The 12,315-nt window shown below is 30.7% G+C and overlaps 1 protein-coding gene across 4 annotated transcripts; it reads left to right on the forward strand.

Moving 5' to 3' along the window:
- LOC109362185 (membrane-anchored ubiquitin-fold protein 3) lies at positions 1,100-6,885 on the forward strand. Of its 4 annotated transcripts, none has more exons than XM_019607814.1 (5): positions 1,100-1,113; positions 3,417-3,572; positions 5,064-5,234; positions 5,714-5,788; positions 6,590-6,885. In XM_019607814.1, the coding sequence occupies exons 2-5, from the start codon at positions 3,443-3,445 to the stop codon at positions 6,643-6,645; spliced, it is 432 nt and encodes a 143-aa protein (XP_019463359.1). In that variant the 5' UTR covers positions 1,100-1,113; positions 3,417-3,442; the 3' UTR covers positions 6,646-6,885. The 4 variants fall into 4 exon arrangements, with proteins under 4 accessions (XP_019463359.1, XP_019463351.1, XP_019463369.1 ...); XM_019607806.1 differs by lacking the exon at positions 1,100-1,113 and adding an exon at positions 3,175-3,308; XM_019607824.1 differs by lacking the exons at positions 1,100-1,113; positions 5,714-5,788 and adding an exon at positions 3,179-3,308.

Raw genomic sequence — 12,315 nt, forward strand, 5'->3', positions numbered from 1 at the left:
ATGAAATTTAAATATATACTATACGGGGCCCCTGCCAAAACCCGCTTAAGATGAATTTGGGCTACAATTTAATATACATGAAATGCATCCAAACTTTTTAGTCCGAACCCAACATGACCTAACCCAAACCCATTTGTGTAGTCCATTTTGACACCTCTCACAATGCATATTTAAGAAATTAGTTTCCTTCCTAAACTAACTTAATATCAGGAGCATATCTGATGTCCCATAAATTGTACCGCTGTATGTACTATCAACCTATGATTGATTGAAAAAATATTTTTAAGTTAAAATATTAATAATTGATAATTTTTCTAACCAATTGTGAACACTCAAATTTTGTCCAGCCCAGAAAAAAAAGCCCAGAATGTTTAAATTTTTTTAATTTCGGTTAATAAATAATAATTACAATCATGAATTGGGGAAATATAATGAGTAATAATTTTAAATTTAGGTTGATAAGGTCCCTAAATTCAAGTGCTTGGATTAACTGAAAATATAACAAATGATAATGATAATCCTATATCTAAGTGATTGGGTTAACCGAAAATTCAAAATAATAAAAAGTAACTAAAAAGAATTAAATTTAAATGGACCCTAAAAAGCCCACAATAATTTTTTAAAGAAAAAGGGATAAAAATAATATTGTATCATTATTTTATTGAATTTTATTATAAAATAAGTAAAGAATAATTAAGAATATTTTTTATGTTATTTTTTGTAATTAAATTTGAATTTTAAAATAGAAATAAGAGAGATGTTCTTAAAAATCACTTTTAAATACCAAATAAACAAAAAATAATTTTTTTATATTTTATTTTTTAGAAAATATAATTTCATAAAATTAAAGCATACTCAGATAATTATTAATTTATTTTTATTTTTTGGAATTTATAGAATATAAAAGTAATTAAAATATAATTTAATTATGTTTTAATTAGATTTTTCAAAATAATGGTTAAATACTAAGTCAAAATCTGACTTAGTTGGTGGTTTAGACCCCATAAAAATAGTGATAATGGGCTAAGATAATTAGGGTTCGGTTAACAAGATTTTAGGGATTAGGGTTAAATTATTTTGTTATAAATAGGTGAGTTTGTGAAGAGTTAAGGGGTTCCAAAAAATTGATTTTAGGAAGAAAACTACAAGAAAAAGGGTCTTGTGGGAGAGAGAGAAAAACACTGTTGGTGAAAATAATGCAGTGCAGCCGTTACTACCACAGCGTTGTGCACTCACTGCGTCACGCCATCACCGCCCTTGGATCTGCGTACTTTTCCTCCATCACGTTGACCCAGAACTGCATCCAATCATAAAGCGAAAACACACCGCGGTCTCACTGCACCGCGCCACACAGGATCATCTCCCGTGTAGAACACGGGATCCACTGCGGACAGGCTTACCGCAAGCTTCTGTGCAACCCCCAGGACAACCAACCCACACGCGCCACGTGGCCAGGCGTGGTAAACCCCTAATCCCCTCCCTTCTGCATCTGACACGTGTCAGGCTCCTTTCCAACCACTACACATGATCAAATCCCTTCCTGTGTTAAATAAAATGCACTCTTTCTTTGCAAGCAGATAGTTTTAGTTTTTTCTTATCATTTAATTATTTTACATGATATTTGTTTATGATTATTATTAAAATATAAAATGTTTTTTATGAACTAATAATTCATTGATTAATATCCTTATTTTAGCAATTTAAAAAACATTAAATACTATAACTTTAGGGATAATGAGTAAGCATAAAATAACTGTATATCATTATTTTATGAGTATTTAATATTCTGTTTTTATCAATTTTACCATTTTATTATTACATTTTTTTTATTTTGTAATTATCCAACAGTTGTTAATAAAGAATAATAATCTCCTACAAATAATTTAATAAACATTTAAAATGTAAAATAAATCACTTTAATGTATTTTTCAATTAAATTAAGTAGTATCATAGTCATGTAAATAATCTATAAAAAATTTATTATATATATATATTAAGGTTTTAAACCATACCTTTGAAAATTTAACATTTTTAAATAAAGATACCTATAAAGCACCTTTCAAAAAAAAAAAAAAAAATTAATGTTGAGATTTAATCAAAGATGGAGAGAAGGTCGCTCTGGAGGTCTCTTTCTTCTCATATCATCTTCGAAAGGTTGCGCTACGCCGCTTCTTTTCAATCGATTAAATCTCAAAAATTAATTTGTTCTATTTTCTAAAATAACCAAATAAAAACTATTTTTCAATAATAAACAACACTAAAAAAATATACCTTAAAAAAAAAAAAAAATTAATGTTGAGATTTAATCAAAGATGGAGAGAAGGTCGCTCTGGAGGTCTCTTTCTTCTCATATCATCTTCGAAAGGTTGCGCTACGCCGCTTCTTTTCAATCGATTAAATCTCAAAAATTAATTTGTTCCATTTTCTAAAATAACCAAATAAAAAACTATTTTTCAATAATAAACAACACTAAAAAAATATACCTTTTTTACTAGAAGTATATTTCCTTTAATTAAAATACACTCAACCAACAAACCATTTTCTACTTAAAGAACTACGTAAGCTTTAATTCCCTTAATAGGGATACGTAGGACCAGGTGCCAGGCTTAACTAAAAAATAAAATAAAAAATAGTTTCGATCATTTAAATTAATTAATTAACCAAATAATTTACTAAAAATAATATTAATAATAAAGTCATATATTTTAATGAAGGGTACCGCCCGCCTGACTCCCGAACCTTGTAACTGACTCCCGAACTTGGATATCAAAAATCCAAAAGCCCAAGGTAATTAGGCTTGAAAGATTTTTCTACATTTTTAACTATAATGTTAGTGGCTACTCTAAAAAAGTTGTATAGCCAAAAATCGGGACGCGATACCAATTATATCTTATACATATAGTAACACAAATTGTAAGAGTAGATTGTACCCCTTACTAACATTGGTAAGTAAAACCAAAAAAGAAAGGGACAGAACGCGCTGCACAATTTCTTCTTTATTATTTTCATTTTCCTGTTTCTAAGTTCAATATAAACGACACAGCTAATACCGTCGTTTTGTTTTCTGTTTGGCCCCGCCAAGATGATTAATAAACTAATCAAGTTATCAATCATTTCCATGGCAGAAACGGCGTCGTTTCATGATGCGTGTTCGACTCGGTTCACCACCAAAAACTTAAGTAAAATAATAAAAACAAAAAAGAAAAAAAGTAGAAGAAGAAAGAACAGTGGCACATTCAAAAGTCAAAACGCGAGAATAAGAAAATCGTTCCCACGAATTTTGCGCTGATTATACGTCGGTGAAGGAGGTAGTGTTCGAATCTCAATTTCAATTTGATTCTGCTTTGTTTTTTTAAATCTTTAAATTTACAGATCTTTGAAGTTTGAGTGGTTTCAATTTTTGGAATCAATTGAAGAAAAGAAGGGTTAGGTTTTGATTGAGATGCCGGAAGAAGATTTGGTGGACATAAAATTTAGATTGTACGATGGCTCCGATATCGGACCCTTCAGGTACTCTTCCGCCGCCACCGTCGATGTGCTTAAGCAAAGGATTGTCTCCGATTGGCCTAAAGGTCAGTTTATTTCGATTTTGTTCACTCTGTTGAATTGTTTAGTTTAGATGTTGGTAACTCAATAAGTGTTATTTGAGAGCTGCGGTTTTAGAATTAGGTGGTGCCTGAATTTCGCGACCTGTTCTGTCAGTTTGGTTTAGAGACTTCAGTTTATATTTTGTTAAATTTGGTTAAATTTGGTTAAATTTCATATGTGAATGATTCTGGAAGTTATCGGTTGTTAAGTTGAGCATTTCCAGAAAAATGTCACTTAGAAATGAGAACTGATGGCTGTTTTATCCGTTGTTACTAGGTTCCGCTTACTAACCTTGCCTTCTGTATGCTGAATTCTTCGTTTTACCTAGTGTACCATGATGACGAAAGTCGTGTAATAATAATGTTAAAAGTGACTAACAGTGTACTTATGCTATTGTAACTATGGTTTGATCTTTTGATGATTCTGGGGAACATGCTATCCATTTTTATGTTAGAAAGTGCGAACTTCAGCATCTGTGCATTGAAATTGTGATATTGATTATTTCAAGAAGACCATAGCTGTCCTGTGTCAGCTAACTGCATCAACCAAACGAAGTGAATGGACAATAGGTTGCAATGTTGCAATCATGTCAAGTATTGTTATTATCTGAGTTGCAGAGATGCATATTTTTTTCATTGTCATTTTTATGATTGTTTATTTGGGTGTGCGGACTGAAGATTATACAAACGTCTCATCACAGTTCTCATTCATGCCGGATAACATGCATGCAGCAATTTGTTTTGCCTGAAACTTTAAATAGGGAAAAAAATATATCTCATGGATCATGAATTATACAAGCCCTGTCAAATAAAACTACTGTATCAAGTCATAAAAAGACTTCTATACCAAAAAGAACTCTGATATTCTAATAAGTTACATCTCTATCTTTGACCCCTTTCAGGAACAAATGGGGTGTGATGAGTGCTTTTCCTCCTATTTTATTTGTTAACATTATTGTAGAACTATAAAATGATTAGACATGCATAGAAGGTTATAAGGAATGAGAGTTAACATGGACTTACTCCAGAGCATTCTAAAATGTTGTTTAACTTGCTAGTTGGCTTGATATGATTGAAAGTCACTGTCTACTGAAATCTTTATTGAATACACTCATTATGGCATTAGATAAAGAAGCAATACATCTGAAAGTTGGGGCTGAACTCCTTGCAAGAAAATTTTGTCTCATAAATGGTCTTCACTTATTTAATTCTAATTACATTTTCGTGGCATTTCTTAACTAAAGAAGAGGTTAAACATGATTATCTTTCTAATTAAGTTGGTATGGACCATTATATATTATGCCGTTGTGGTGATTCTTTACTGTCTCAGAATTGAAGCATTTACTGATTTATTGAAGTTGATAATCCATGTAGCTTCTTTGGATTCTTTTTTACTACTTATTAAGGACAAGGCATGGCTCAGTTTCTCTTGTGTTCTCCACTTCTCCCATTTTATTGTTTAATTCCCTAATGTAGGTAAAACTGTCATCCCAAAGGCAGCAAATGAGTTGAAATTGATTAGTTCTGGTAAAATCTTGGAAAACAACAAGACTGTTGGACAGTGTAAAGTACCACTTGGTGACATTGGAGGGGGAGTTTTAATAATGCATGTTGTTGTACAGCCATCTCTAGCTAAAACTAAAGCTGGTAAGTTCCCGTGGACTTCTTTCTATAAGGGGTACATTACATTTTTAGTGATGTTTAACTAAGATTGTCAGCTTTTCTAAAGCTTATTGCCTTTATCTTGTTATATGGTATTAAAATTATGGAGCTCACATCAGAACCAACCTCCACATGTTAGGAGATGGATCTGCATGTTGACATATTGGCTTGCTAATATGCAGTAGCTGAGTGACTTCAGAACCCCTGTGGATCATTTCTGCCAATCAGGGATCTTGTAGATGAACTGAGTTAGCAGACCTATAGAAAACAAGTCTTATTTTTTCATTCCCACTTTTTGCATCAAGTTTACGAGCCCATTACTTTGAATAATTGAATGAACATTTCATAACGATACTGAAAACCAAAAGTTTTATATGGCTTGTAAGTTGTAGCTGATGGGCTTTTGATATCTTTTTTCTCTCTCAACTCATCTAACTGTTTTTTATACCGGGTGCCGGTTATAGGTTTTGCTACCTTCCATTTGATGGAGATTCTTGCAGAAACTTGGTCTGCCCAAGTTTTGAAGACCAAACCAATAATTAATTGATACAACATCAACACACACACACATATATAACCATTTGGAAACTTTCTTACCCTAGATGTTATTAGAATTTGATTTTCCCTTGTTTGGTTCAGGTGGTGAAGGAAATAAGGCTGTTTTGTTTTAGGTTCAAATCTCAAAACTTAAAAATAAAAAATTCTAGTAATGTAGGGCATGCAACAATGTGAAAGAAGGGGGTCTGATGTTCTTGAGTGTAGTACTTATTTTCCTTTTTTATGTATGGGCACTGGCCTCCATTTTAAGCATAAACGGGTGCTGCATTTTATTCTCATTCATGACCACCAAGTGTTCTTTGAATGATGGTAGAGGGTTATATATACAGCCTACTACTATTGCATTCTATTCATTTTGGATTGTCAAGCTAAGAGAGAAAAATATATGCACCGGCCGTGTATGAGTTTTATATGATGTCACTGTATGACTGCATCATCCACTATTCATATTTAATCGTCATTTGACTCTTCAAAAAAAGTAATCCAATGATGTAGTAATTGTATATAAATCATCACACTAACAGTAAATAGATATTACACTCAAACATTTCATTTTGTCTGGTAGAGGGTTAATATGGAATTATGGACACAATAATTGCTGAAAGATACACTTGGGTTAGACTACAGCAGCAAAGTTGTCCATAAAACAGATCATAATATAAAGCTTATTATGGGCTTTGAAGACTCACTCTTTTTTGCACGAGTCTCACTGTACCATAGATTTGAAGGTTGGAGAATAAAATAATATAGTTTGATATTTTGATTTCCCTTTTCCTCAACAGAAAAGAAGATTGATGATTCACCTAAGAATGTCATTTGCTCTTGTTCCATATTGTGAAGACAGTTCATTGAGTTGGAGATGCTCATCATATTTCATCAATCACTAGTGAACTACAGAAGTCACCTGCTTGAAAAAACCTATATATTTTCATCATTCCTATGTAAAATACGTATATGGTCAATTATATATGTTCATAGAAAAGTTTGTGTAACTGAATTCTGAAGTTCATGTGATTCTTTTATTACAAGGTCTAAAAGGTTGAAGACATTATAACCATTGATTGCAACCATTTTGCATGACGTTTTCATTATGCATTTCCAATGTCATGCGTGATAGCATGCCTGTTAAGGTTGGGTGTTTTTGCTAAGTTAAAGGGAGACTAGTTTTGGTCTTACTTTGAGATGAGATTTCAATCATAATTAATTGGAAATAGAATAAAAATATGGGGTCATTATTGTAATTAGCATTGATATAGAAATATTAAAAGAGACTATTGATGTCAATCAATTTAGCTATGTAGAAACTAAATTTCACAAATGGAGAAACAAATGAAAGATTTAAAGTTAAGCTGTATATAAAGTTTTAAAAACACTAAAATGGCAAGGGACTGTAAATGATGCCTTCTGGAGATAAAAAAAAAGGATATGCAAAAACGCTGTATTGATCATTGTGATTATGAAATTAGATAAATGGTTGTAATAAAGGGGTTTATGGGTTAACTTGTAATATAACGTAAAAGTTTCATTTATAAATTTTAATGTAATATAAAAACGGGGATCAATAGAAAAGTCATAAAGATTTCATCAAGTCTGTTTTGTGTTGCCATATGAATGTGACCGGTAATATATTGTGGGATTTGAGGGTTTAGAGTTTGGAAAAGGGATTTTGGTATTGTAATTGTAATTATTGGAGATAAAATTCAACACACGCAATGGTTTAAAATAGTGCTAAGAATGAATTTATAACATAAGATTCAAACTGGAGACTAATTGCATAGAGGAATCTTGAAGGAATAAAATGATTGATTTTTGGGAACCCTTACAGGAGTAAGGAAGAAGTTTGCTTTTTATCAAATGAAACGACAGCGTTTCGCATCGTCATTTTCAGATTTCCAGTGAAAATTGTGAAAAAGACCATGTGTGCACTTAAGGTGCCATCTCAGCACGTCTGTTAATGGTAACAAATGCAAATTGAGAAAGAGGCTAACGCGTTATAGGAAACAAATGTGCTGATAATTACATTAGAGACAAAAATGTAGGGGTGTAAGCGGTACCGGTTCAAACCGCGAAACCGATGGAACCGAACCAAACCAAACCGTAAAATGTGGTTCGGTTCGGTTTCGCGGTTCGGTTCGGTTATTTTTTTAAGGAAACGTTTATGTTCGGTTCGGTTTATGGTTTTAGAAATTTAGGAACTGTTGGAACCGAACCGAAACGCATATTAAAGAAATATATACTAGGGATTAGGGAATAATGTTTTATTATTGTTTAAATTCTTCAACCAATTTTCTAACTTAAATTTTTAATATTATATATGTTATTAGTTACTAAATTGTTTCCTAGTGTCTTATGATTTGGAACATATTTTCCAACTTATGTGATATTGAGTTTGAAACTAACATATATCATATATTGTTATACATGTATTGTTACATGTGTTACTAATTATGAAATATAAGGTTATAAATGTAACTATCATATATTTTACTAATTGATATATATGTTACTAATCATGAATTGTATTGTTATATATGATTCATAATTTTTTATAATAATAGTAGTAATGTTTATCATTTTATGGATAAACAATATCTCTTCTAATACATTTTGAATTTTCAATTGATGCAAGATTTTTTTATAAAAAAGTAAATGGAAAAACCGTGGAATCGAACCGAACCGAACCATTCAAGAGCGGTTTGGTTTGGTTCGGTTCTTATAGTTAAATTTGCAGTTAATTGAGTAGAACCGAACCATATATTTGTAATCGGTTCGGTCACTAAAATGCACCAAAAACCAAACCGAACCGAATTTTTACACCCCTACAAAAATGTATGCACCGAAATTTTCAAAACTTAAATGATTATTTACTCTTAATTTTATTGATATAGATATACTTCAACTTGTAGTTCCTTCTTCACAGTTGAGATTATGATTCGACCTTTTTAATCATGGACATTGAAAAAATTGTCAACTTTTTATTTTATTGATCTAGATTAGGGGTTAGCAAGATCAAACTCTATCCGCTTATTCAATATGGTTTGATCCTGATCGAGGTCGAATAGGGTCAGATCTCATTGGGTTTAGGGTCAGGTTTGTATGCAAAATTTAGACCTAATCAATATTTAGGGCTAGATAGTCATCAAACATGACCCGACTGACCCGTCTTATGGCTACTCACTTATCTCATCATGTTTATATGTGTCTCTTTTATTCAAATATGTATACATTTTTATCAAAAGTATTATAGATTCTCTAATTTTTTCATCATATATACATGATTAATATATAGATATATTAGTTTATATGTCAAATTACATATTTTATAATAGTAAATAATATTGAGAAGATTTTATGTAAAATGAGTATGCATTATATTTAATTGGGTCTAAGATCAGGTTGAAATTTAAAGGCAGACGCGATGAATATTTAGGATCAGATTAGCTTTGGATTTAGGATTGAATCCTGATTCAAAAAATGATACATACAACATTTAAACTTGGATAAAAGATAAACCTTAACCCGACCCATGTTCACCCCTCATATGAACAAGGACCCGGATGAATCCTCAAGTCCAAGTCATGATGGAAATGTGAGCTATGAAGAATCAACTACAAATTACTGTTATTATATCTCGAACAACTATTATCGCATGTGCATAATAGAGAATTCATTTTAAATCTTACAACTATTACTGCTTTTTGCTCAACGTGATAGAGAATGGATTTATTTATATGTATTATAAATCAACTTTGAAAACAAATATGGTACATATGGAAATAGAATAAATTAAGACTTAATATAATAATATATGTGTATGATGGTCATTTTACTTAGTATCTGTTTGTGTATGGTGGTTAAGTTTATAAACTCATAGATTTGCTCTTAACTCACAAGACTTGCTAATTCAAAAAAAAGTAATGACTGTTTTACTTCATTGAAAATTTTATGTGTAAGGTTCTTGTGAAATTGGAAAATACAAAGTGATCTCCAAATATATTAAATGACAGTAAAATTAGAGACTAATTATTAGAATACTTTAATCCATTCGGAAACTATTTTAATAAATGTCGCTTTCAGGAATCGAACCCTTGACCTTGTTCATCCTGGGGATCTAGTAGGATCTTACACAATTAGACCAACGCCTTGTACATACATTCACAACATTTAAGTACAACTTTAAATTATTATTAATTTTTTAGGGATCAAATTGATATGCACAATGTTTAGTATCCACTCTTTAAAAAATGTCAAATAGCAACAACCATCAATAACTTTATTATTCGTCTAATCAATGTCATGGAAGCTAAATTTAGGAAAATCAAATGCCATTACAAAATAAGGTAATAATAACTCAAACAACAACTAAAAAAGATAAACATAATGTAAAAATAAGAAAACTAACCTAATCAATCAAATGGTGATACATATACTTCTAGGTAATATTTACTTATAATACTACAAATAAAGTATTTCCCATCAGATATAATATTATTATTTATCTTGAAATCATCTATATGAATGGTGGAATTCAGTTGCATGTAGCGGATGTGACCGAAAGCGGATAGGAGAATGTATTAGCACACTGAAAGGAAATAGTGTCACCTTTGGCCAAGGGCTTCCCATTATTAACAATGCAGTCATTGTAGGCTAGGCGCCTGAATATTTTAGGGTTAACAAGGTTTGCATAACTGAATTGGCCACAATCAACGTGAATGTTAGAGCACTCTCCATTTTGGCAAGTGCTAGTGATCTCAACTAAGTAGCTAGGAATTCCACTAGGAAGTTTGGTCGTTGGAGATTGGCTTATTATAATATTTGACTTAGAACACAAAGGATCTCAAGAAGAGGAAATAAAAACAGCTTCTCATGGATTGGAACATTTTTTGTATAGATCTTGGGGATGTACCAATTGTCAGTAATATTCCACCATCATCTCTTAGCTGAATGTTGCACCCGTTCAAAACAGTCACATCTTCTATTTAAAAATTTGTATCATTCTATAGTCTATGTATTCATTATTTTTTATTAGTAAGAAAAAATAAAACTAAAATTAAATATATTAACTTTATATTTTATGATTAATGAAAAATAATAATACATGAAGGGATATATATTTTGGAATAGAGAAGATGTGTTCATGTTAAAACCCACTACACTAGTAATTCTTGTTGCCTCCCTTCGTGGAACCCATCAGAGAAGCAACCATTCTATTGACACTTGGGTGATAAAGATCTTTTATTCCTATTGGTGTCTCAGACCAATCAAATATGCTATTTTATTTTATAAAAATTATAAAAATATAAAATAATATTTTTATATTATTTGGTGATACTTTATTGGACAGAGATAGAATTCTTTTGGGACAGAGGATCCTATAAATTTCCTACACCAGACGTAGTTGGTAGCTAGTGACACAATCATTTCTTGGATGACAAAATATTGGGATATTAAACCTATGATTTGTATACTTTTCTAATGATATAGAACTTAGTAGTCGGGAGAGTCCAATTAGGGTGACAAAATAACAAGCACAAAATTAAAAAACAGAATAGATATTAAAAGTTTGTCAATAAACATATATTTAAGTCACACACAAACAAAGAGTAACTTCTTTCTGAATGTTTCGATCTAGAAAACTTTATTGAGTTAGACGAATCGTTAACTTTAACTCATGATAAAATAGTATTTTATTTTAACCCACGACAACCTAAAGAGAAGTTAAATTATAACTCTAATATCATATTAAAGCTATAATACAAGAAATCGTTCAATAGATATTAAAATTATAATTTGGGCAATATAATACATTGTGTGAAACTTTACTATGAATTTGAGCGCCTAGTCAGTGGGTTTAGTCTTCTTCATTAATGGGCTAATTAAACAATAATATAATTGAGTATAACATTATATCTTAAACTTAAATATTAAGACATTATATGAATCTTTTAATTTATATATTCTTCTACATGTATTTGAGAATATTTTATCATTTGATTATTAGAGTTTAATACCAGATTATGATTTTTATGAATGGCCTGATTTAATTTGATCCTCCATTTAATAGAATAAGGCAACCCACATATTTTATTTATGGGATTAATACATACAAGAATTTATAGTATAAAAAATCTAGCACAAACTTTTATAAATATATTAATTATTAATTTGAGTTAAAGACTCTTCACAATTTTTACAAAAATGTAAAGCATGTACAAAAATTCGATAATAACATTATTGTACCATAGGAATTAATGAGGTAAAAAATATTATTTTATACTTAACTTTGAAAATGATACAAAAATAAATGGTTTATAATTTTTAACATGTATTTTTATTAGTAATTTATCTATATAAATGGAATAGGAAATCTACTACATATGTTTGAGATAAATATTTGAAAGTTTGTGAAGACACATGTCCCAAATGTTGACTTCGTGAGTCCGTCCCTACCAAAAAGACCTTAAGGGTTTGTTTGAAAGTTGGATTTTGGAAGGGAAGGAAGGAAAAT

The sequence above is a fragment of the Lupinus angustifolius genome, chromosome LG01 (genome assembly GCF_001865875.1).
Source record: "Lupinus angustifolius cultivar Tanjil chromosome LG01, LupAngTanjil_v1.0, whole genome shotgun sequence".
NCBI classification, from domain to species: Eukaryota; Viridiplantae; Streptophyta; class Magnoliopsida; order Fabales; family Fabaceae; genus Lupinus; species Lupinus angustifolius.

Excerpts from the sequence above, each read along its gene's own strand:
- LOC109362185 (XM_019607814.1), top strand. The coding sequence starts at position 3,443 with ATGCCGGAAGAAGATTTGGTGGACATAAAATTTAGATTGTACGATGGC. Across the intron at positions 3,573-5,063 it reads TGTCTCCGATTGGCCTAAAG|GTAAAACTGTCATCCCAAAG; the intron begins GTCAGTTTATTT and ends TCCCTAATGTAG. Across the intron at positions 5,235-5,713 it reads TCTAGCTAAAACTAAAGCTG|GTTTTGCTACCTTCCATTTG; the intron begins GTAAGTTCCCGT and ends TGCCGGTTATAG.